Below are 23,449 nucleotides of genomic sequence, written 5' to 3'. Positions count from 1 at the left end.
CTGTAACCTCATATGTTTGTTTACTAGGTATAAAATGGCTATTCATCTGGAGTCACCGCTGACTGAATAGGTTCACTTTTAGTAGAAAGGAGTGGAATCAGAAATGCAAGTGTGAACAGATTTTATCAAATGTTGCAGATATTAATAGTTACATAAGTAAATGACACTCAGCTTAGTTCCAAAGTCCATCGGCTGACAGGTAACCTGAGACAAAACAAACACAAGTCAAGCATTTCAGTAAGGTTTTATTTTTTCAGTAACCAAGCAAAGTAATTTTCTTCCCATGATGCAGGTAGTGTTTGGAATGAATCCTTATGAAATAATGAATAATAAATACGTGCAACCACTATTTTAGCTGAGAACAGGTTTGCTCTCGGTATGATCCAGAATCCCTGTTCTATACAAGTACTCCATGCCTGTATCTTTCTGCCATATTTCACCAAAATCTTTCAGTACTGCACTGAGGAAAACCCCTCTTCTCCAGGGAGATATGGGAGAGGGCATCCACGTCAAAGTGTGATGCAGTTTGTTGGGGTTGCGGTTGTGGTTGTATTCTCTTCCTTCCAGTTAGTCACGCAGGGGTGGTTGTGAAAACATGGAAGTAATGACAACATATTAATTGTGTTTTCACTCATACTGATTTTAAGCCCCCATTTGGAAATTACCATGATGGTGTAGAACAATGTCTTTTAAAGTAGATCGATGTCCTAGCCCCATGACCTTTGGCTGGTCTGGAGAAGCCTCCGGGGCCCGATCCCGATTGCCCGTCTGGGAGCGCCCCGCAGGCGCCGCTCGGGGCCGCGGCTCCTTTAAGGCAGGTAGCGCCGGCGGGGGCGGGATGCCGGCGTTGCGCGCATGCGCAAGGCCGTGGCAGAGGCCGCGGAGCTGGCGGCCGGTAGCATCATGGGCTGCGGCGCAGCGGCCTGATCCCGCCCGGCGGCGCCTCCTGCTGCGCGCGGCCCTTGGCCGCGGCCGCCCATGGCGGAGCCAGGTGCTGAGGAGCCTGACGAGCGGCTGCTGCTCCTCGCGGAGCCGGCGCCTCAGGGAGGGCCGCCCTGGCGGGGGCCGCAAAGGGTGAAAGGCGCCCCCGGCGGGGCTGTGAGGCTGTGTGGGGAGCTGGGGCAGGAGGAGGAGGAGGACTCGGAGGATTCGGGGCCCGAGGGGGATGGAGAGGACGAGCCTCTCCTGCGGGCGTCGGGCATCGGCCGCGGCCGCCGAGCGGGCGCCGCCTGGGACAAGGAGCCCCGCGCCGCCGCAGGTACGGCCCGGGGCCGCCGCCGCCGCCCCCCGCCGGGCTCGGCTGAGCGCGGAGGGAGCCGCGGGGTGCGCGGATCGGGGCAGGGCGGCTATGCCGGGGCGGGCTGCCCGGGTGTCTCTGGGGGAGAGGCAGCTCCTGCCCACTCCCGCCTGCGAGGCAGGAAGATAGCGGTAGGGACTGAAGTACGCTTGGGGTGCCCCTCTCTCACGGGGAGCTTGTTGCCAGCTCCACTCGGCGGGCAGAGGAGCAGCGAGGGGCTGGGGTGCGCTGCCCTCGCTCGGCATATGGGCTCGCCGGCTTGTGGTCTTTGAAGGGAAAGCGCTGTGAACGGCTCGGAATTCAAATGTTCTGCCTTTATGTGCAGGGCCGCGCGAGCTCATTTACATCTCCATGAGTGTCTTCACTGTTGCTTCTCCTTGTTCTCTGCCTTCTGTTTTGTGGGGCTTTGCTTTGTTTGGTTCTGCCTTTTTGTTTTCGTGTGTGTGTGGTTTTTTTTTTTTAAACTTTTGGCTTGGCATGTTGCACAGGCTGTGTTCTGTGGTGGGACAGGCAGCTGCTTCCTGAACATTTGGTGAACTCTGTCAAATTTTCTCTTTGCCTCACCTATTCCAGCAATTACTTGGTTGTGACCCCCATCTTTTACTCCTGTAAAAAAATTTTACGCTGTTTCTGTGCATTGCTCCAATCATCTGTCTGCTGCTTTGTACCATCGCGTATATTAGGAGTTCTAGAGGTGGATGCTTCTGCCATATTTTTGGTTTTCATAAAAAGCTATCTGCTTCCCGTGTTTTGACATCCAGTCTTGGAGAGAGAGAGAAATGTGTGAAAATTCAGAAATGCAAGTACTTAGTCATGAATTTTGTAAAGAAGCATAAGCGTGACCATTATCTAATTCTAAATATATGGGCAAGATGGAAAAATACATAGTATTTATTGCCTTTTTTTTTTTTAGACTTCTAAGCTTTCTGATTAGGTGCAACTTTGTAAATGGATGTACATCTAGGGAAGGTTTGCTGATGGAAATATGTGGACTTCTGTCTCTTAATAGTGTAATTATATCATAGGATTTCTTGCCAGAAACTGGTAAAAATTGTTCCTTTTGCAACAGTAGCATATTAAAAAAACAACAACAAAACCCCCATCAATTTTAGCAAAATAAGTTATGCTAGTGACTTTTTCAGTAGCTTTTGCTAGTGTACTGTGTTCAACCACGAGGGAAAAAAGTCTCATCTTTTAACCAACAGTCCCCAGTGTAGACCAGACCTGTAATGCGAATATGCCATTAAAATGTTAGAGTTCTCTTGTCTGGCTCCCACAAGATTTAAGATGTGCTAATGAGATAGTGCTTCTAGCAAAACATAGTAGTTAATGCTTCAAAGTAGAGACTAGAGCCATGGGTCGTGCATTACTGGGACAGTGAGGGTGGTGATTGCAGAGTACTTCTTGGGGTCTGCCCTAAGAGCATGTAAGAAGATCTCAGAAAGGTGATTGATCGCAGCATCTCATCTCTTGCTTCCTTGTCCTTACCTTTTCTGTGCGTCTGACACTTGAAGGTACAGGATTGTTTCACTTGTCAGGTAGAACAAACATGCAACAGCTGTTATTCATGCATGTTGTTGCAACACAGAGTGTTTTCTTAATAGAATTATGATTGGAATATGAGACTGTATATAGAAAAAGGTGGAATTGGTTAAAGGGACTACCTTTAATTATGTTAATGTTAAAATAGTATAAAGCTAGTTTAGTATTGAAGGAGCTCATACATGTTGCTCTTGCACAGGGTATTAGTTTAGCTTATGTCCATGTTAACTTGATGGAAGAATAGGTTGACTTGTATACGTGGATGATAGCATTTGTATCATCTTTGGCGTGTCCTCATCATTCAAGTAGAGCAGCTTTGCAGCCTTAGGCCTTGTCCAAATTAATTTGAAAAAAGTTACTGAGCTCAGTAGTTAGACTGTGTGTATAAGCCCTGGTCTCCTGAGTGGGCGTTTAATGAGAAGAGTAGTTTTCAAGAGCAGTTGTGAGAAAAAACCTTGATTAGTTATACTTGTAAGTTTAGAGACTGTACTGGGAGTAAGTTGTGACTGTAACATGCTTTCACAGTGGAAAGCTTGATTAAAGTAATTTTTAAAGAACAAAGCAATTCAGAAAACTCTGCCACATTCAGCAAATACTAGCTTCCATTAAAATGGCTTATTTTCACATGGGGAGTGTTGATAAACTGAAAGGGAACTTCATAAAACTGCCAGTTTCCTTGTTTTCAGCCTACATGTTTTTGTATGGCCACATCACTGTGCTAACAGAAGGCTTTCTAACAGCACAGTAGCAATATTGAACAAATCAGAAGTTTCAAAATGTTTTTGTTTTCCTCATCCTTGAGCATAGAGCATAATGTGGTTGGTTTGTTTTTAATTTGATTTTTTAATGGACTATATTTTTCCTTGCAGTTATCTTTTATGTTAGAAAAGACATGGTTGAAGAATTTCTTCATGAGAGTAAGACTTCTTATGGTTTTAGATTCTGGAATGAATGCACAGAAATTAAAACCTGACCTCTGAGAAAGTGATCTTCTGCATAGACAACTTCACTCCCTGTGATAGAATGTTCATCTGTAGGTCCTCTTCATCTGGAAGATTAATGTGCAGAGCAACTTAATACAGATATTGCGTTTCGTTTGGTAACAGTATAATGCATAACCCTGATTTTGCTTTCACTGACAAAAATAGGTAGTAGTCGCAGCTCAACTGTGTGGTGTGATGTGATGTTTCTTGTGTAGAGGTAGTTCAGGCTTGAGTAAGAACCACTGATTCAAAGTGATTTTTTTTCCTCCATAAGAGTAAGTGTGGTGCGGGTTTTTTGGTTTATTTTGCTAACTCACGTACTTTGTGACAGGGAGATTTTAGAACCCTTTCCTTCTCTCTTGGTGGCTGACTTTATGAAATGCAACTTACTGATTGTCCTTGACAGTCCCAGTAGAAGTCTTAAAATTGAACTATAGTTTATTGCAGAAGTATTGGCCAAGTAGTCTAACAGATTTTGATCTAATGGGTTGTAGTTGTTGACCCTTAAGAATGAGCTGTTACTAGTTTTAAGGCTTCTCTTCCCCTTGCCAGCTTATACTAGAGATTTTCCTATGTTTTATGCTTTTTAGTAATTTTTGTTTGGAATCCATGTTATTATTTGTGAGTGGTTCATGCAAGCAGGTGGTAATGTTCTAGAAAACTTCAAAGGATGTCTTGTGCTACAAAAAGGTGTTCCAAAACATCAGGAGTAATTTTTATTATTTATCATTTGTCTGTCCACAAACTGTTTAGGAGTATCTTTTCTGAATGGATTCTGTGTTAGTTGTTGCTCCAGAAGAAAGTATGTGTTTTGTTTTATCTTGCATTTCTTCAAGTGCTGAAATGGGAACAAGGCAACTTTATCTGTGAATGTTTAATTTAGAATAATGTAGCTGTTTCTTAATGCTGAAATGAGCCCTAATGCACAGACCCATTAAAATGCGCTCTGTAAGAATGTGGAATAATCCTAGCCTTAGAACTAAGGTACAAAAATCTACTGTTTCAAGACTTGCAGAGAAAACACTTGGAAAAGTTTAAAGAGCAACAGCAGTATTAAGTCCTGGCAACTTCTCTTCTAGTTATCTTTTTAAATGTTGGCATAGTCATAGAGTTTGCATAAATGCCTGCATAGTGCTGATCCTTTGGTTAGTATGTAAATAAATTCTACAAGTAGTTGATAGTGTTTTAATGTTGGAATGGTGATGGAATGCTGTCCTTCACTGGGATGTTGGTGCCACGGGACAGTGCTACATGTAACAGGTTGTTCTGCAAATAACTTTCTTCTGTCTTAGCTGATAATGACACCTTAGGCAAGCTGTTAAATGAATGGTATGATACCATTCTAATAGTGAGAAATGGACGGTTTACTTTTGGTAGCTTTCTCTACGAAAAGACACAAAAATCTTAATAAAAATGGTATGTAAAAATCTTTAGGACTTTTTTTACAGGTATGATTTTGAAGGGTTTTTTTCTTATAGGCTTCCTTATGTAAATAAAAATTAAAAAAAAACCTTAAAGTATAAACACTTCACAGTGGTAGTCTCAAATTAGTTGTTGCAGTTTTGGCTGATTTACTTTAAACAAAAGGTTGATTAGATGTGGATAAATCAGTGGGAAAACTTGCACTGATTTAATGGACCAGATTTTTCAGCCTGCTATTGGATGGTCATTAGCAGGGAAGGGTGTTAGCTTTTCAGTGTTTACTTATGTTTTTAATTCCTGGTACAAGTTACACTTAAGATTGGTTGTTTTCTTATTTTTCAGGACATACTGCTGATATGAACATATTTTTAGATGATCCAGAATTTGCAGAAATTATTCTGAGAGCAGAACAAGCTATAGAGTGTGGAGTTTTTCCAGAAAGAATCTCTCAAGGATCCAGTGGGAGTTACTTTGCCAAGGATCCAAAAGGGGTGAGCATGTTACTGCAAAGTCAGAGACACTATCAGCAATGAGTTTGAAATGGAAACTTTACATTTCTATTTAAATGGAAATTAATTTAAATTAAGTTGTTTAATAATTCATGGTATGCCAAAATCTATGTTGAAAAAATCAACACAAGCAATATTTAGATTTCTAATTATGTCTTGTAGCATAAGTGAAACCAAAATAACTATTATTTCTCTGTTGCAGTTCTACCATGTTTTAAATGATCTGCACAAAAGAAATATGGAGAAAATGAAAGGGCCTCTTTAACATCTGAAAACAATTCAGCAATTCCTTTGTGTGGAATATAACATTTTGTTCTTTGTATGTTTTAATTGATTTTTGACACAACTGAGCTTCTGACTTGGCTACTGCTTAGGTTTCTTTAGCCAAGCCTTCTGTATTTTTTTTTTTATCTCTTCTTTTTAAGTAGTCTTTTCCTTCGGTCATGTCTCCTTCCTCCTATATGATTGGTAGATGGGCAAGAAGAATGATATAAACAAGTCTGTCCTTGTACCTGTCTGCTGAATCTTAACTTGAGGATTTGGTTTCCCCTCCCTTAGTGGTAAATGGTACCTTGAATAATGATCATCAAAGAGGTGTCCTAAGGTTACTTTGAGACAGAAAAGTAACAGTTACCTGAATATCTTGCATGAAAAGTAACATTTGGTTAGCATTATTTAGATAGAGAAAATGTCTCAGACATACTTTCACATTGTTTTCTTTAAGTCAGAAATACTTTATCTGCTTACTGACCTGTTCCAAAAAAGAAGGCTCCCAACCCCTATGCCTTTGTTAATTTGTCAGATCTGATTTTATTTTAAGCTCTATCAGCAGTCTTCTGGTCTTAGGCAGATGTAGGTGTTCATTAATCCCGAAGATCCCAGTTGTGTTGGACATGGAAGTTGTAACACTTTAAGTGCCTAGGTTTTCAGAACATATTCAAGATTATTATTCTTCCCTGTATCCCCAAATGGTCATTTCCCATTCATTTAGGAAGTATTATTTTTTTTGTTTAGCTTTTATTCATACTATTGATCATTACACAATATATTCCTGTTTTGCCACTTAATTTTCATAGATGCTTGGTTTGTTTTAATGCCACTTGTTTGGTGATAATTTTTACGTTTTATTGGATGAGTGATTTTTAGAACAGCTACCTGACTTAATACAAATAAATATATTAATTTATGAATTTAATTCTAAGATGGAAAGTGGCAGAACTACCCCTTCAAAAATCTTCTAAGAACTGCACATTGCAGTTCATAGTCCCGCGTTCTAGGAACACTTGTTAGTAATGACCCACTTCATTCTGGTGGAGGAGAGCCAAAGTAGGTTGGGAAGGAAACTCTTTTTTTGAAACTGGAAGGAAAAAAAAAGTTTCCCTAATTGTGTTGTGGGTTCTTGCCATCGCATACAATGCTGTTAATGTGAAAACCTTCTCAAAGTTTCAGTGTACTTCTTAAACTTCAGGTCACTTCCCTACTTAAGTAGTTTAGTTCTTTATAGGTTTTCAGGTTGTATGCTTATGTATACATATTTAAACCTTATACCTCTCTTAAAGAGGTATTTTAAAATGGGATTATATCTTATTTAGTATGTAATGGGAAAAAATATGAGTGAGTAACCAAATACTGGTTTAAATCAAGTTTTTCAAAAATTCAGTGCATGATGTGTCTAAAGAATATTCTACAGTGTTAAGCTAAAAATGCTTTAAAACCAGTTAAGTGTTGGGTTTTTTTTGAGTTTTTCTTAATGCTGTGCAATCAAGAGCTTTTATTCTTAAAGTAAGTTAGTAGAGAAATTACTAGAAAAAATGATACTTGTTCTGGATTTCCATGTGTGCACATCTGTGTTGTCTGAAGCCTTTCCAGACTGATTTTGCTCTTTTTTTGGTGACTAGCAAATGCTTGAGAGACTCACTGTGCCCTGGGGCTAATGAGAAAGTACTTACACATCATTTTTGTAACCATATGATTTTGGATGGAGCACCTTATTTCCTTCTTTCTTATGTGGTGATTTTCCTGTTGGTTTTACTTCTGTTTTGCAGTGAAGTGTTGTTTTTCTTCTTAGTTAAGTTCCTAGTAGTGACTTGCCCTCCCCTTTCATGCAGATCATGGTTTTGAATGTAAGTATTTAGGAGAAATGAAGACTAAAAAAACACCTTTTTTTTTTTAGGTGGGCCAGGAAAATTTAATTGCAAAATATGAAAGTATTTGCCAACATGGGACTGTGAGAATAATGATACTGTGTTCCTAACTGACTTTCAATTTTGCGTTTATTCTTTGCACTAAATTTAGAACTTATCTAAATTTGTTATCCATATTAAAGATCTGAGAAAACTTCATTTAGTCAATAGTGCAACTCCCATTTGTAGAATGGATTTCACATCCTGTTTGTCTGAGAGTATTGCAACATTTGCTCCAGACCAGTTTTGTGACTTGCTTTCTCCTATGCTTCTTGAGTAATCTCTTCCTTATGCTGGGAAAGAGCTTATTAAAGATGTGCTTAGCCTTCTTACTGGTCAGCTTCTGAAGTGTTTACGCACACTAATATCAAGTTACAGGTAAAATAACCTGTTTCCATTAGGTCATCTTATTTGCTGACTTGGGTCTATCAGAAAGATAAAACTAAAATTGCCGAATTAAAATTATTAACTTTGTGCATTTATTGGCAAATATTATTTAGTTGTATATTGATATGAAGCAGTTCAGTATTTAAGCAGCTCTATTGCTGAAGTGTTGAATATTTCTGCTTTAGTTTTCATTGTGTAACTAGTGAAATAAAAGACATTGTGTCTGTTACAAACTGTTCTGCAATGTGTGTTTCACAGTTTAGCTACTGGCTAATTGGTAATGCCAATGGAGTCAGTCTAGAAATTAATTTTGACTTGCAAAATTAAGATTGGCCTTGGTAGGTTGTCTACATATTGAGCTTTCTGGTTCTACTCTGGTCGTCAACAGCAGTGGTTCTACAAAGTCTAGCAAGGTTCTAACTTCAGTGAAACCTTGAAAACCCTATCTATATTTGATAGTGTAGCACAGTACAGTCCAAGCACGTAATGGAATGAGCTAAGCTCTTTTTTAAAATGGGCAGTTTGTAGGAAGTATTATCTAAAGAGCGATTCAGAAAAGAGAATTAATGGCTTGGTGTATACTGCCAAATATGCCACTACGTTTCTGGGAAATAAAAAGCTGCTGGCTTTGTTTTGAGGAGGTAGATACCTGTGATTCAATAGGAAAAAGTTAAATAACTTTTTAACAATTCTAAACCTAACGTTAGAATTTTGACTAAACTAGTTTACCAAGTAAATTCAGTTTCCAAAGTGATGTGATTTTAAAAAAAAAAGTAGAATGTTCAGAGAACATCCCAGCCTTTCACATTGCATAGAATATTTATTGTAAGCGTCACCTTTCGTGCAGGTCTAAACTGAATTGTGTCTGTGCAGTTACATAGAACATAGAACTTGCTTATGATTTTGAATGTACCCGTAGAGTCATAGTTAAGAGCATACCTAAAACAAGAGAATTTTTGCCAATATGTTTCCTGTCCTTGTTGATAGGAAACTTGTTTTATAGGATGAATGCAAATAGTGGTATTTCATAACTTATTTCTCCTGATAGTTGATGGGAATTAATCAATATAGATGGACAAGACAGGTGATGCTACTAATGCCTGGTGTCTTGTGTAATCTGTTTACAAATTGAATGAAATAAGCTCTCTGTAGTTAGTTTGTCTTGGACAATCTTGGACTAGTTAGATTGTATTGGACAGGAATTCTCAGGAAGCTAGAAAAACTAACTAATCAGGTTCTCTCCATCTAGTTGAATAAGCAGTTACTGAAGCAGAATGCTAGTTTCTGACTGCCAGCAAACTTGTTCATGATTTAAGAGTGTAAATTGATTATGAGTGTTGGTGTAGCAACAGTGTTTAGCTCATTGAGATAATCACTTTTTTGATAAGGATTCAGGAAAGTACTAATACATGAAAATGCTTCTTAAAAAGTTGTTCTTAAATATTTATTAGATAAGAATTTCATTTGCTTACCATGGTCCTGTGAGAAGGAATGAAGATACAATACTTTTACAACATTTCACTTGAGCTATAGAAGAGTCATTACATGAACTTTATGCACTAGGCTAAAGTTTATCACAGACAATTGGAAGGTTACATATTTTAGTGTGGTAATAATCTTGTGGTTTGAGGTTAACAAATACAGAATCATGTGTAGGAGGCACCTTGAGAAATTTATTTAATGTCTGTGTTGTGGAGCAGGATTGTCTTAACATGATTCCTGATGAATGTCTAACTAGCCTGTTGTTAGTGACATCCTGTTCTGGAGACTCCACAACCTGGCAGCCTGTTCCAGTCTTGAGCCACTCTTAAGGTTCAAAAGGGGTTTTTTCTTTCCTCTCTTAACAGTAAATGTGGTGCTCCTTTTTTTTCTATAACAACCTATAACATAGTTCATTGTGCCCCACTTTATCTTAGGCTAAACAATCCCTCTTCATACAGTCTTTCATTATTCACATTTTTTTTGTGCTTATTATCATTGTTCTTTCAACTTTCTCCAGTTTGTTAACAGATGTCTCGAAGCATAGTGTCCAAAATTGGACACAGTACTCTGAGTAATTTTAAGATTTACTACATGTCTCCAATATAAATCGTGGCTGATAGTGTGAACCATTGTCAGCTTTGAGTTGAGGAATGCTGAACGACACGACTCTTTGTAATTGCAAAGTGCAGAACATTTTGATCCATACTAACTTAAAGCAATAAATAAAATAGATATAAAAGAGAAAAGGTAACATTTGATTATTAGTATTCTGTATATTTGTCACTTTCCTGGAACCATTATGTCTGTGTCTGAAATGTCATGTCAATGAGTTAATTGGTGGGCTGAAAAAGATTTTAATAACTACTTTTAAAACCTCCTTTATAAAAAAGTTAGAATACAAAAAAATACATATTCTAAAATGCAGTCTCTTTAATTTTGAAAATTACTAAATGTTAGCTGGTCTTTACTTTCTCTTTTGAGTTTGTCTACTTCTAGACAACCATTTGATGATAAATTTATTTGGAATACCATCTTGTTAGTTTTATTATTTCATCATCCAAAAAGAGCAGCTGTAAAATGCAATGTATAGTATCTAACCAATACTTTCAAATAACTAATTTTCAAAACCAGTTTAATCTTTTGCATCTCAACCATTCATACTTTAATTTTATATTATTTATCCTAGAAAATTATTGGAGTGTTCAAACCAAAATCTGAAGAGCCTTACGGACATCTAAATCCAAAATGGACCAAATATTTTCACAAAGTTTGTTGTCCTTGCTGCTTTGGCAGAGGCTGCCTCGTTCCAAATCAGGGATACCTCTCTGAAGCTGGTGCCTATCTTGTGGATGACAAGCTGGGGCTAGGAGTTGTACCTAAAACTAAGGTAAAAGTTAAAATAAATAAATTACTGAATGCAAAATTATGTAGTGACAGATTTGTCAGTCTCTGGACTGTAGCTGTGGAGACATGTTTGTATATCGTGCCTTATCCACAAGTCATTTATAAACTATTGCAAGTCCAAAGGCACAGTGGTTTGGTGTAGAAATAGTGACTGTGATTTTTATTTTGAAGGATAAGTTCGTGATCTGAATTGAATCTTTTCTTTGGAACTCCTTCAGTTTCTAGTATTTTCTGACACTTCTGTGCCTCATGTTTTGGTGAGATGCATCAGAATTGCAAAAAGCAGCATATGAAGGTTCCCACTCAATGATATAGACAGAGGGATTGAGGGTACCCTCAGCAAGTTTGCAGACGACACCCAGCTGAGTGGTGCAGCTGACACTCCTGAGGGACGGGATGCCATCCAGAGGGACCTGGACAAGCCCAAGGAATGGGCCTGTGTGAACCTCATGAAGTTCAACAAGGCCAAGTTCAGGGTCCTGCACCTGGGTCAGGGCAACCCTTGGTATTAATACAGGCTGGGGGCTGAAGGGATGGAGAGCAGCCCTGCTGAGAAGGACTTGGGGGTACTGAAAAGCTGGACATGAGCCGGCCATGTGCACTGAGCCCAGAAGGCCAACTGTATCCTGGGCTGCATCCAAAGCAGTGTGGCCAGCAGGTCGAGGGAGGGGATTCTGCCCCTCTGCTCTGGTGACACCCCACCTGCAGTGATGCATCCAGCTCTGGAGCCCTCAGCACAGGAAAGACATGGACCTGTTGGAGTGGGTCCAGAGGGGGCCACAAAAATGATCAGGGAGATGGAACGCCTCTGCTCTGAGGACAGGCTGAGAGAGTTGGGGTTGTCCAGCCTGGAGAAGAGAAGGCTTTGGGGAGACCTTCTTGCAGCCTTCCAGTACTTAAAGGTGCTTGTAAGAAAGATGGGGACAGGCTTTTTAGCAGGGCCTGTAGTGATAGGCCAAGGGATAATGGTTCTAAACTAAGAGAGGTTAGATTTCAACTAGATAGAATGCAGAAGTTTTTGACAATGAGGGTGGTGAAACACCGGGTCAGGTTGCCCAGAGAGGTGGTAGATGCCCCATCCCTGGGAACATTCAGGGTCATGTTGGACGGGGCTCTGAGCAACCCAATCTAGTTGAAGATGTCCCTGTTCACTGCAGGGGGGTTGGACTAGATGGCCTTTAAAGGTTGCTTGCAACCCAAACTGTTCTATGATTCTGTGATGCAATGATAAGTCTTTTACTGCGTTTCTGTTTGATAGCAAGTATTCACCTTTTCATATCAAGTTTGTCTTTTGGAAATGCCTGATGCTTCCTTTTTGCTTGTTTGACAACTAAGCTTCAAATTTGCTCTGAACTTGTAATTGAAATAATAAGGAATTCTGAGCTGTGTTTTTAACTTTTGTATTTTAAGGTTGTCTGGCTTGTCAGTGAGACCTTTAATTATAGTGCAATAGATCGTGCAAAGTCAAGAGGAAAAAAATATGCTCTAGAAAAAGTGCCAAAAGTTGCTAAAAAATTTAATCGAATTGGACTACCTCCTAAGGTAAGATGAAAGATAAGTATTTGTGCATTTCCTGATTCTTATACAGAATTATGAATTAAAAAAGAAAAAGAATACTTGTAGGTAATTTCAACAGTAGAAGAAAAACCTTGTTGCTTGTTGAAAACTATCTCTCAATGACTGAAGTTTAATAAATATGTCTGTTTTTATGCAAAATCTATCCACTCTGTTACATCACTCCTTCATTTGAAGTATTTCAATAATCTTGCCACTTTTTGTATCAGTGTGCAGTCTAGCTTTCTGCTGGAGAAGTAACATGTTAAAACGTTGCACATCTCTGATTTTTTTTTTTTCTTGACTGTTCAATACATTTCCCTTTGGTGTCATGGTTTTATACTGTCTAATCACTTCTCCCCTGCTATTTGTCTAGTTCTTTCATGTTTCCTAAATCTTTATTTCCCCCCGCCCCCCCCCCCCCCTTCTGTTGTTAGTTTTATTCTTTTCGGTATCCTATTGTTGTGTTCATCTTACCTTCCTTTCATCTTGTGTGCAGTACTTCACATCTTTCTTGCCTAATGAGCCTTATTGTATCCCCAAAATATCACTACATTATTCTACTCCTAAACTCTTAAAACATGGGTTATGTACAGGCTGGGTAATCCACTTGTGCCATTTCCCAGCAATTTTGATCCATGTGATGTATGTTAAGCAAGCTTGTATCAACATGGTTATTGCACATGCTGTATTTATGTATACCTCTGCACATGTGCATCTATCTGCATTTTACTTCTCAAATACAAGTCCTCTTTTGAATTTTAATCTTGAGTACCTTTCCTGTTGCCCACACATATTGAGCTTGTGCCATCTGTAGTTTTCTTCCTTGGACACTTTTAGGAAATGTATTTCAGCCATTTTCATGCAAAAAGTGTCTGTCTTGAAAAATCTGTTAATGCTGCAATTCTCATCAATGAAACGTACAAGATTTTCACAGAGGAAGATTTTTCTCCTGTAATTTTTGGTGAATTTACTATCAACTACTGAATCAAGTCTTTTTCATTGGAAAGAGACAATGTTATTTCTTTCCCTTTGTTTCAAATATTGCTCATAATACTGAGTGTTCATTTATGTTGAGCTGTCTGGCTACATTTTATTCCTGGTAAACTCAGTGAGTGGTCAAACAAATATTTAAAAAAACCCCAAACATAGAAAAAGAAAAGCCAATAGCAAACAACCCAGAAAAAACGCTCATGATTTGAGTCTTTTTTTAGAGTTTAGGAATGAAAGAGAAACCACTTAGTCATCTTTTGGGTTCTTTTAATGTCATACTTCTCGTATTCTGAACTTTGAAAGTATAGAATAAGTTTTTCTATTAATGTTAAGATTAGTTGTTGAGCTGCCCAAGTTGCATTTTCCAAATATGGTTTCTTAATGTTTCAGGTTGGCTCCTTCCAGCTGTTTGTTGAAGGATATAAGGAAGCTGACTACTGGCTCAGGAAGTTTGAAACTGATCCTTTACCTGAGAACACAAGGAAAGAATTTCAGTCACAGTTTGAAAGATTGGTTATCTTGGATTATGTAATCAGAAATACAGGTATTTGTTAGTGTCTCTCAATTTCTATCCACTTTGAAGCAGAAATCATAATCTGTGCTGGCGGAAAGCTGCTGCTGAAAGCGTTTTATGCATTTCGGATGCCTTTCTCACAATTGAAGGTTGGAATGTTGCATTTTTAAAGTTTAAAAAATTTACCTTGGATTCAAACACTAAATATTGCAATGTAACAAAATCCAAAAAACCCTTTTTGGCTGTTACTTGATATTTTCAAGCAATGTGAGAATTCAAGAACAAATACTTTCGTTAGGCTTTAATTCTGTCAGTAGGCTATTAACTGTCTGTTTCCCCTGATTAGGACAAGGGATGGTGGGGTTTCAGAAACAATAAGAAAAAACATCACTACCACTCCTTTTATGTTAAGCCGGAGCTGACAACAGCATAGTTTCCTGTCAGTGCAAAATAGTTCACGTTCATTGTGACTAGGCACTGAAGTACAACAGTGATGTGTATATCTCTGTTCTCCTGCATTCTTGTTTCTTTCACTCAGAAGCTGGGATTCTTCTGTTTGACTATGTAGGTGATTTATTTCCTCAAGAACCCAAAAGCAATTCTATATTTAAAATGCTTCCTTTGCTGCTTTGTCAGAGGTGGGCATTTTTATTCTTCTTCAGACATACCAGCTGTAGTTCATTTTCCTTTTCTTAATTTATTAGAAAGGAATCTAGCTCAAAATAGGTCACTGTAACCTGTGGCTTTTTAGAAACAAACTAAAAGAAGAAAGTTTCATAAGAACATAATACTTTCCAGCTGGTAACATAGCATGTTCTGTCAGCTTTATCAAATAGAAACCAGTGTTTCCAAACAGTTGCCACGTCCTGTAATGTTCTTAAAATTGAAGGAAAATATTCAAAAGGCAAAACCTCATTATGTGAATGATTTTACCTTCACCTAATATGTCTAATCATGATAGAACATGAAAATGTTCTGATGGATGTTTAACTAAACTTAAGGGAGCATCTTGATATGACAGAAGGACCTACAAATCCATGCAGTCATCCTCTGTCTGAAAGACCTTGTCAAAGCCTTCAATGTCTCCATTTTGTCTGAATGCTGCAGACATTGTCAGTTTCTGAAAGGCTTTTCAGTTGTGTGTCCCCCCCATCTTTGAAGAGTCTATTTTCTCCATGTAGTCAAACATCAAATTACCTATAATTTTGGAGGGCCTCTCCCTTTCCCCATCATCATTAAAACAGCTTAAAAATTAAGTCAGCTGCTGTTGACAGTCTTTTCCCCAGGAGAAATGCACACTACTGCCAATCTTTCTGCATAAAATAGATAAAAATAGTTTCTCTTAGCTTTTTTGGTATTTTGCTGTGTATTCAGCCAGCTGGGGAAACTAAAGCAGTAATACATACCTGAGAACACTTGGTAAATTTTTGGTCTTTCCATTAAGTCAGTTGCCTCAAATATTTCAGTAAAAATAAAACACATGTATTGTGATAGAAAAACTGTTTAGAATAGTTTTGCCTGACTCCTTCCGTAAATTCTCAATTTACAGTATTCGTCATTGTATATCACTTTAGATGATGATTTCTTTATAAATGATGTGTTGTGACATGCATTTTCCTGTTTAAAGACAGAGGTAACGATAACTGGTTAGTCAGGTATGAAAAACAAGATGATGGACTTGATCTGTCAGATAAGGTAAGAAAATTGTACTCTGAAACTTACGTTCTTTAAATTGTTTAGTTTTATAATTTGGTCTTGCAGGGGATTATGTGCACGGCTTTAATCCTGGTGCATGGTCTCAAGAAATGTGAAAACTGCAAATTATTTGAGGTGAAAGGAATGGAAAAGCTATTTGGATTAGACTAGTCTGGGTAGAACAGTGCTAGAAGTTATTTTTATTGTTCTATATTTTTTCTTTACTAGCTTGAGCTATAATAATAATAAAACTGCCCACTGTTGCTCAAGCACATTTCTTCAGCTATTTATGTGCTCTGCTTATCTTGTATTTGGAGGAAGGGCTCCCTTTTAACGGTGGTAGAGTAAGAATTATATGTGCTGGCATTCATTTGGATACTCCTTTATATTATTTAAGTTGATTTTAAGCAGTGAAGCTAAAAAGTGTATTACTTAATATTTTTAATGTATTTCACTATTTTGCAAGCACATATATATCACTTATTTTTGAAATATTCCTTCCGTAGGATAGTCAGTGGACTATAACTAAAGAATCTACTATTAAGATTGCTGCAATTGACAATGGTTTAGCATTTCCTTTTAAGCATCCTGATGAGTGGAGGGCATGTAAGTATTGCGCTTTCAATCATCTTCCTTTTGGGAGAGTAACTTCTAAATAAGTATTTTTTTATTTGGGTTGTTGTAGTAAGAAACTAAGAAATCATCACTGTAGGTATGTATTGAATTGTTAAATAACGTACTCTTCAGAAAGTTTTGCAATGGCATATGTGATTTAAGTCCTTTTTCATATTTTTTTACCCTTATACCTTTAAGTGGTATTAATACATGGATATTCATAAACATACTAATGTATGTAAACTGACTGATGGTAGAATTGGAAGAATACAGCAACATACTTCTTGTGTGTTTTCTTGAAAACCATGGTGGAAAATCACCCAGGTGCAAGGATATGCAAGTTGTCTCTCTAATGACCAAATTTCTATTTCAAAACAAAGGGTACTGTTATAGTGAACAAGCAGACAAGTTACATGTTATTTTGACTTTTTCTCAGCTCTAGCTTACTTTATAGAAGTTAATCTTTAGTTAGTATTTTCAAGTAGACTGAAAATTGATATTACTATTAAAGCTAGATTGCTTCTGACCCCGTCTCTGATTACTTACAGTTTAGAGGGAAGTGCCCAACAGGGTTTACAGTTATTTCTGTGGGCTGTTAGCCAATCAGGTAATTATGGCAGTTAAGTGTGAGCTAGTTTTGCTGTCAAAAGCCTACCTCACTATCTCAGCCAGAACTCTGTATAGTCTTTCTGTGTCTTGATACTCAATATTTACTCTCCTATGTGTCTCTTGGCTATAGTCACGTCTTCAGCTGTTCATAGAGACATAGCAGTTATCGCTTGTTTTATGCCTTCTTTTACTTCAGCATCAAAAGTAATAATAAACTTGGATGATCCTTTAGAATTCTTTTGCAGTTGGACAAACGTGACAATGCTGTAAAGGTAAACTTGTAGCATAATGCTGTTTAAAATTACAGGCTCTTGAAGAGGTAGAGTGTTCTTGATGACTAGAGGTGGTTGATTGTCAAAGATAACTTCCTCAAAGCCAGAGAACAGCCTATGCAAAAAGCAGGAAGTTGGTCCAGCATGGATGAACTGGGAACTCCTGATTGAACTGGGATACAAAAATTATACATAAAAAAAATGGATGTAGAGACTTCCCTGGAAAAATAGAGACTTTGTCCAAAAGTGCAAGAATGGAGTCGGGGAAGTCAAAGCTCAGCTGGAGTAAAGCTAGCATAGGACATGAAGGGCAACAAGAAAGGCTGAAGTAAATTGGAAGGGAGAGTGGGCCTGAAGAAAAGTGCCGCAAGGACCTAAAGACAAAAGGCATAAGAAAGAAGTTACTCAGTGCTGACTTTGCCTCAGTTTTCAGTTGTAAGATTTGCTCTTAGGTCTCAGAGCTCATAAGCAGAACCTCTGGGAATGAATCGCTACCCAAAGCAGAAGAGAGGGAGCACATAAGCAAAACACTCATGCAGAAGTTCACAGGAGTAGATGGGGTGCATTGGAAACGTGGTGGGACCTAGCTGAAGTCATTGTGAGGCTGTTTTCTCATGACTTTGGAAAGACTGTAGTAATGTGTGAGGTTGCTGATGACAAAGAGAAGGTAAGTATCACATGCATCTTCAAGTAGGGCGAAAGATGCAGGCTATGCAGAGTGATGGGGTAGCCAGCCTAACCTCAGTCCCCATGAAGATTGTGGAATGAGTCCTCCTGGAAGCAGTGTTCCAGCACATGAAGAACAAGAAGGTGGTAGAGAAACCAGCACGGATTTACCAAGGACAAACTGTGCTTGACTGACTAAGCAGCTTCTAATGACAAGATGACTGGTTCAGTAGATGAGGGGAGAGCAGTGAATACTGATTTTTTCCTTTACTTTTGCAAAGCATTCTGTGTGGTCTCATTGTATTCTTGTAGTCAACTGAGGTATGAACTGGACAAACAGACTCTGAGGTGGGTGGAAAACTGGCTGTACTGTCAGACTCAAAGAGCTGTGAGCAGTGTTACAAAGTTCAACCTGCTACTGGTGATGTTCCTCATCTGCAACTGATACTGTTTGGTGTCTCGTTTAACATCTGGTAATATTAATTAATCTTACAATATCTCTTGAAAATCTGTTTAATAGTAATTGTGTGAGGTTTTTTTTTCTCAGCATGCTTAGAAGGCAGCATTTTAATAAGTAAAATTTTTGTCAAAAAATAGTAGCTACTTTTTTGTTAATTCTTCATTGTGAGTCAAACATCTGAAGATTTTTATTTGATTGTAGCCATTCTTTTACTCCAAAAGAAACTGCATTACTAAACTAGGAGAAGACCTCAACTATTGCTTACAGTATTTATGTACCTTTTCTACTTATTGCTTCAACTAAATATTTAATTATTTAAAATGTATTTTCACTGTTTGGAAAAAAGGCTAAGTAGCTGTAAAGCTGCTTTTTCTAACTGTAGCCAAAAGAGGTATATGGGATAACAATGTGAAAAATGGTGTGTTACTGAGAACTTCCAGTAGGCAGCAGAGTGCTGTATCAGTGGTAAGCGCTTGAGAATTTCATTTTTGCCTGTTGTTAATCAGTAAATGTACTGTTTTCCTGCATTAGATCCCTTTCACTGGGCTTGGCTGCCTCAAGCAAAAGTTCCTTTCTCTCAGGAGACCAGAGATTTAGTTCTTCCTCGCATTTCTGATATGAACTTCGTGCAGGATCTTTGTGAAGATCTTTATGAACTATTTAAGGTGAATCGAGTGCTGCTTTGAATTGAACATTACTATGTAGCTAATACCTGTAATGGAACAGTTAGATGGTTTTTGTTTTTGTGAATTTAACTTCTGTGTATCATGATACTGTGCTATTTTTAGCTTTAGCACTGGTATGATAGAAAGGGATTATATAACCAAGAGGAAACTGTCACTAATGTGGCTAATTGATAATACTCGGCTCATCTGAAAATGTAATTACCTTTTATAAATCTGTTTCACATGATCAATTAAAACTAGCTAACTTTTATAGCACAAATCTGTGTGAAAACTCCATTTAACATACCTGTATGGTGTGTATACACTTAAGATAAACTGTAGTAACCTGAGGAAATCATGTATTTAATGTAACTTAAAGTACCTGCATACCTTTCATATACTTAATTTTACATACGTATATTGTGTGATGTTGATGCTGAAATCTTGACCATGTTTAAAGTCAGTCGAATTTATTTTTAAAGGCACTGAGACTGTGCTACAATATTGACATGTGAAGGAGTGTCCTTCTCTGAAACATGCCATAAACAATTGTCAGGTGTTCATGTGAAATAATCCAAACGATTAGGATGGAAAGAAATGGAATTTTTAAACTTCTAATGAGAATTCAGCTGTAATGTCAAAACCGCATCCTGAAACATATTTACAATATTTGCATCTGACTCAGTTGTATTCAGAGTGACTCTGGGTTGACTGCTAAACCCAGTTGAAGTATTTAATAAATCTGGAGGAGGAAGTATTCTTTTGCCAGAGTAAAGGTGAGAGACGGAGGTGATGTAACACCATCACATGATGGTATTAAGCCCACCTACCAATGCCTTAAAGTGGTATCCACTGGTGTATTTTACTTTTACAACGTGGAACTTCCTTCGTTTACAGATATGTAAACTTGCTGCAATAAATAGACCTTTTTGTGGGACAAACGATGACTATTTGAAGCTTCCAAAATTTATTGTGATGTTGGTAAATATGACTATGCGTATTATGAAATGGATGAATTCACATGCTAAATATACACCTAAAAATAAAATGGTCATTTCCTATAATAATTGTTTGTTTTCTTTAATAAAGACTGATAAAGGATTTGACAAGGCTACTTTTGAAAACCAAATGTCCGTTATGAGGGGGCAGGTAAGACTACTTTTTTACATTTTTATTTATGTATTTAATTTGTCAACACTTCTCAGCTGTTTTTTTTTTTTTAGAGCTACAAAAACTGATTCCTATTGAATTGAAAGACACTTGAAGGTGTTTTCATCTGAGAAGACTACATGTCTCTCTAGATGTTGTTCTTATTTGCATGTTGATGAGGCAGCAGAAAGTGTACACTGATTATTTATTTTTATTTTTATAGACGATTATTTTCTTAAATAATTGGGTTTTATTGTTTTTGTGGGGGATAGAGTAGGACTTAATACCTGTATATTCTTAGAAGATATTTTAAAAATGAAACACTGGAGAAGAGCCATAAACGTGGATGGGAAATTTAGTGTGCAATTTTGTTATATTAATAAAATAAATGCAACTTTCTTTTGGAATGTTAACTGGATGATTGAAATACCTATAACAAGAAAGCAATATTGGGTAATAAAATTTCTTCATCCTAGCAAATGTCGGAACCATACTTGGAACCAATGCAGGCATTTTCAGATTACAAATATGAAGATAATTAAGTGGTATCTTTTTTAACACTGAAACAGGAGAGGAGAAGGGTTTCTCCATCTTCTTGCTGTTTCAAAATTTAAGACTGGTGTGATATACTGGAAAACAAGCTTTCGCTGAGAACAAATTTAGTTCATTGTAGGCCTAAAACAGTGATTTGTGAAAATGTAAGGGAATTGGACTAGATAAATTAATAGTCTCATTTACCCTGAATTTATTGAAATTGACTTATAAATTCAACACGGATAGTTTAAAGCCGGACACTCACAATTCCTAGAGTGGCTGAATCCGACCTTTCTCTATAGAGTTTCCTATATCAAGAAGTACCATGTACAAGATGGCAGTTCTGCTTAGTCAAACATAATCCCAGTTAGTATTAGTTATGTGTGGTGACTAAAAGCCAGCAAACCTTACTTATTAAATTGAATTATAGGAGTTATTTGTGAAATCACTTTTCTGAGAAGTTTGTGCAGTCAGTGGAAGGTCAATTTTGCAGTGTTCATCCATCTTAAACTGTGTTAAGTAGCTTTTTTGTGATGTGACATTTGGCTACAGGGAATCTGTTATTTAACGAAAGGCTTAAGGAGAAATTGGGTTTTTTTGATCTATAATGGAGAAAGATCTAGTGAAGATTGTCTAAATTAATTCCCCACCATAAAGGCTGCATCTGGACCCTTTCTTTGCTCCCTTTCCCTGAGGTGGATCTCAGCAGAGATTTGGTGGTGTGTTTTTGGGGTTTTTTTTTTAGTCTCTCTTTAGCTATACAAGAATGTGTCTCACTGTGGGAGATGTCAGGTTTTCAGGCATGGATTTAGGGAAGCAATGCAGATAATCAGTTATTCTTGGATGTAATTGAAAATACATCTTGCAGCTCATTTGCTATGATGCCTTTTAGCACTGATTTTTAAACTTGCTTTTGGTGTAAAACCAAAGTATATTACAAGGGCATTATAGAAGAGTTGGATATCTAGATCACGTGATAACAGATTCATTCCATTAAGATGAATTTGCAGGATAGCCAAAAGGTCTGTAAATACATCCTTAAAAATTAAAACTTTTAAGAATTGGGAAAGGAAGAATCTAGTTGATAAGGATAAGGAGGCTGAAGAGAAATACGTCTTGTATGTAAGGGGCAAGATCTTTAAGGTACCGAAAGTACCTCAGAAGCATGTTTTTGTGAAGCTGGGGGGGGGGGGGCGGAAAATATTGAGAAGGCTTCAAACCCAAGAAAAACAATTCTGTCAAGAAAATAGAGACTAAGCAACCAGGTAATGCACATCTACAAAGGACTGCCTTAGAACTTAGAAAATGTAAATGTCAGGTGGAGTTGCTGGAAGAGCCAAATTGTGGTAAACCACGCAAAAGACTATCTGTCAGGGTTCTTCAGCTATGAAAGTGCAGAATGAGCAGGGGATCAGTAAGTCGCATAAGGAAGAAAAGGGCATTGTGCAGGAGGAAGAAAACAGGCTTGATATTAAGGGTAATAATGCAAGCATGTCACCAGAACTAAATTGAATACTTGCCTCAGTTTTCGTCAGGGTAACATTGAACCTGGAGTAAATTATCAGGGCAGTTTGAGTGCTGAAGTTTTGGAAGGAAGATAACAGATTCCTGGGAGCTGAGGGCTAAATATGAATCTTAGCACTGGGTTTGGCATGGGCTAATAATATGGCTTCATATCTTCTGATATGAAAATAACTTGTAGCTCAATTCCTGGTAGATCCTATGTCAAATACATGTTGATTGCTTTCTTGTATGTTTTTTTCATTAAATGTGCAGTGCTCTTGAGATGTGCTAAATTTAAAATGCTCTTAGATTTTTGTCTCTAAGATTTTCCAAAAATTCAGAGATGATTGCATGAAATATTCAAGAAAAGAGTAGAAGGATAGTCAGCAGTAAGATGTCATAATGTTACCAGATAAATAAAATATTTCAACTTGAAATAGATTATCTTTTAAAAATAATTTGACAGTGCAGTCCTCTACAGAATTGATTTAAGAGTGGCATCTAAATTTACAAGCCTGTTAGCCAGTTTTACTTGTGTGCCCTCACCTTACCTGCTTTTACTGTTTTAGATACTAAACCTTACTCAGGCATTAAAGGCTGAAAAAAGTCCCATTCAGCTTGTTCAGATGCCCCGTGTGATTGTGGAGCGAAGCAGCACTGGAAGTCAGGGCCGGATTGTTCATCTGAGTAATGCGTTCACACAGACCTTTCACAGCAGGAAGCCTTTCTTTTCCTCCTGGTAGCAACAAAAATACATGGGAAGAGTAAGTTTCTCTTAACTTTAGAAAGCTACTTCCGTGTAAAGGCTCTGCAATAACATATTTCTGCTGTATACCAAGAGCTCTGACTGCCGACACCTCAGAACTTCTAAATTCTAAAGACTTAGGAAATGTATTTTGAATGTAATAAAAGTTTACAATTTTTGTCTCAAAATTGTGAATTCTTATGTCAGGGAATGAGAAGAACTTGTCCATATTGTATTTTTATAGGCTAAATTACTGTATTCTGAAT

General features: G+C 37.7%; 1 protein-coding gene across 1 annotated transcript; it reads left to right on the top strand.

Moving 5' to 3' along the window:
* Nucleotides 1–978: 978 nt before the first annotated feature.
* PI4K2B (phosphatidylinositol 4-kinase type 2 beta) lies at nucleotides 979–23,181 on the top strand (the record flags this gene model as incomplete). Its single annotated transcript, XM_081999162.1, has 10 exons — nucleotides 979–1,258; nucleotides 5,587–5,735; nucleotides 10,992–11,192; nucleotides 12,620–12,751; nucleotides 14,147–14,300; nucleotides 15,898–15,965; nucleotides 16,472–16,571; nucleotides 19,119–19,252; nucleotides 20,342–20,401; nucleotides 23,008–23,181. The coding sequence occupies 10 exons, from the start codon at nucleotides 979–981 to the stop codon at nucleotides 23,179–23,181; spliced, it is 1,452 nt and encodes a 483-aa protein (XP_081855288.1).
* Nucleotides 23,182–23,449: the final 268 nt, after the last annotated feature.

The sequence above is a fragment of the Phaethon aethereus genome (assembly GCF_964289735.1).
Source record: "Phaethon aethereus genome assembly, chromosome: 4".
NCBI lineage: Eukaryota > Metazoa > Chordata > Aves > Phaethontiformes > Phaethontidae > Phaethon > Phaethon aethereus.
Note: the sequence above shows the minus strand (reverse complement) of the source record. Positions and strands in the feature narration are given on the sequence as shown.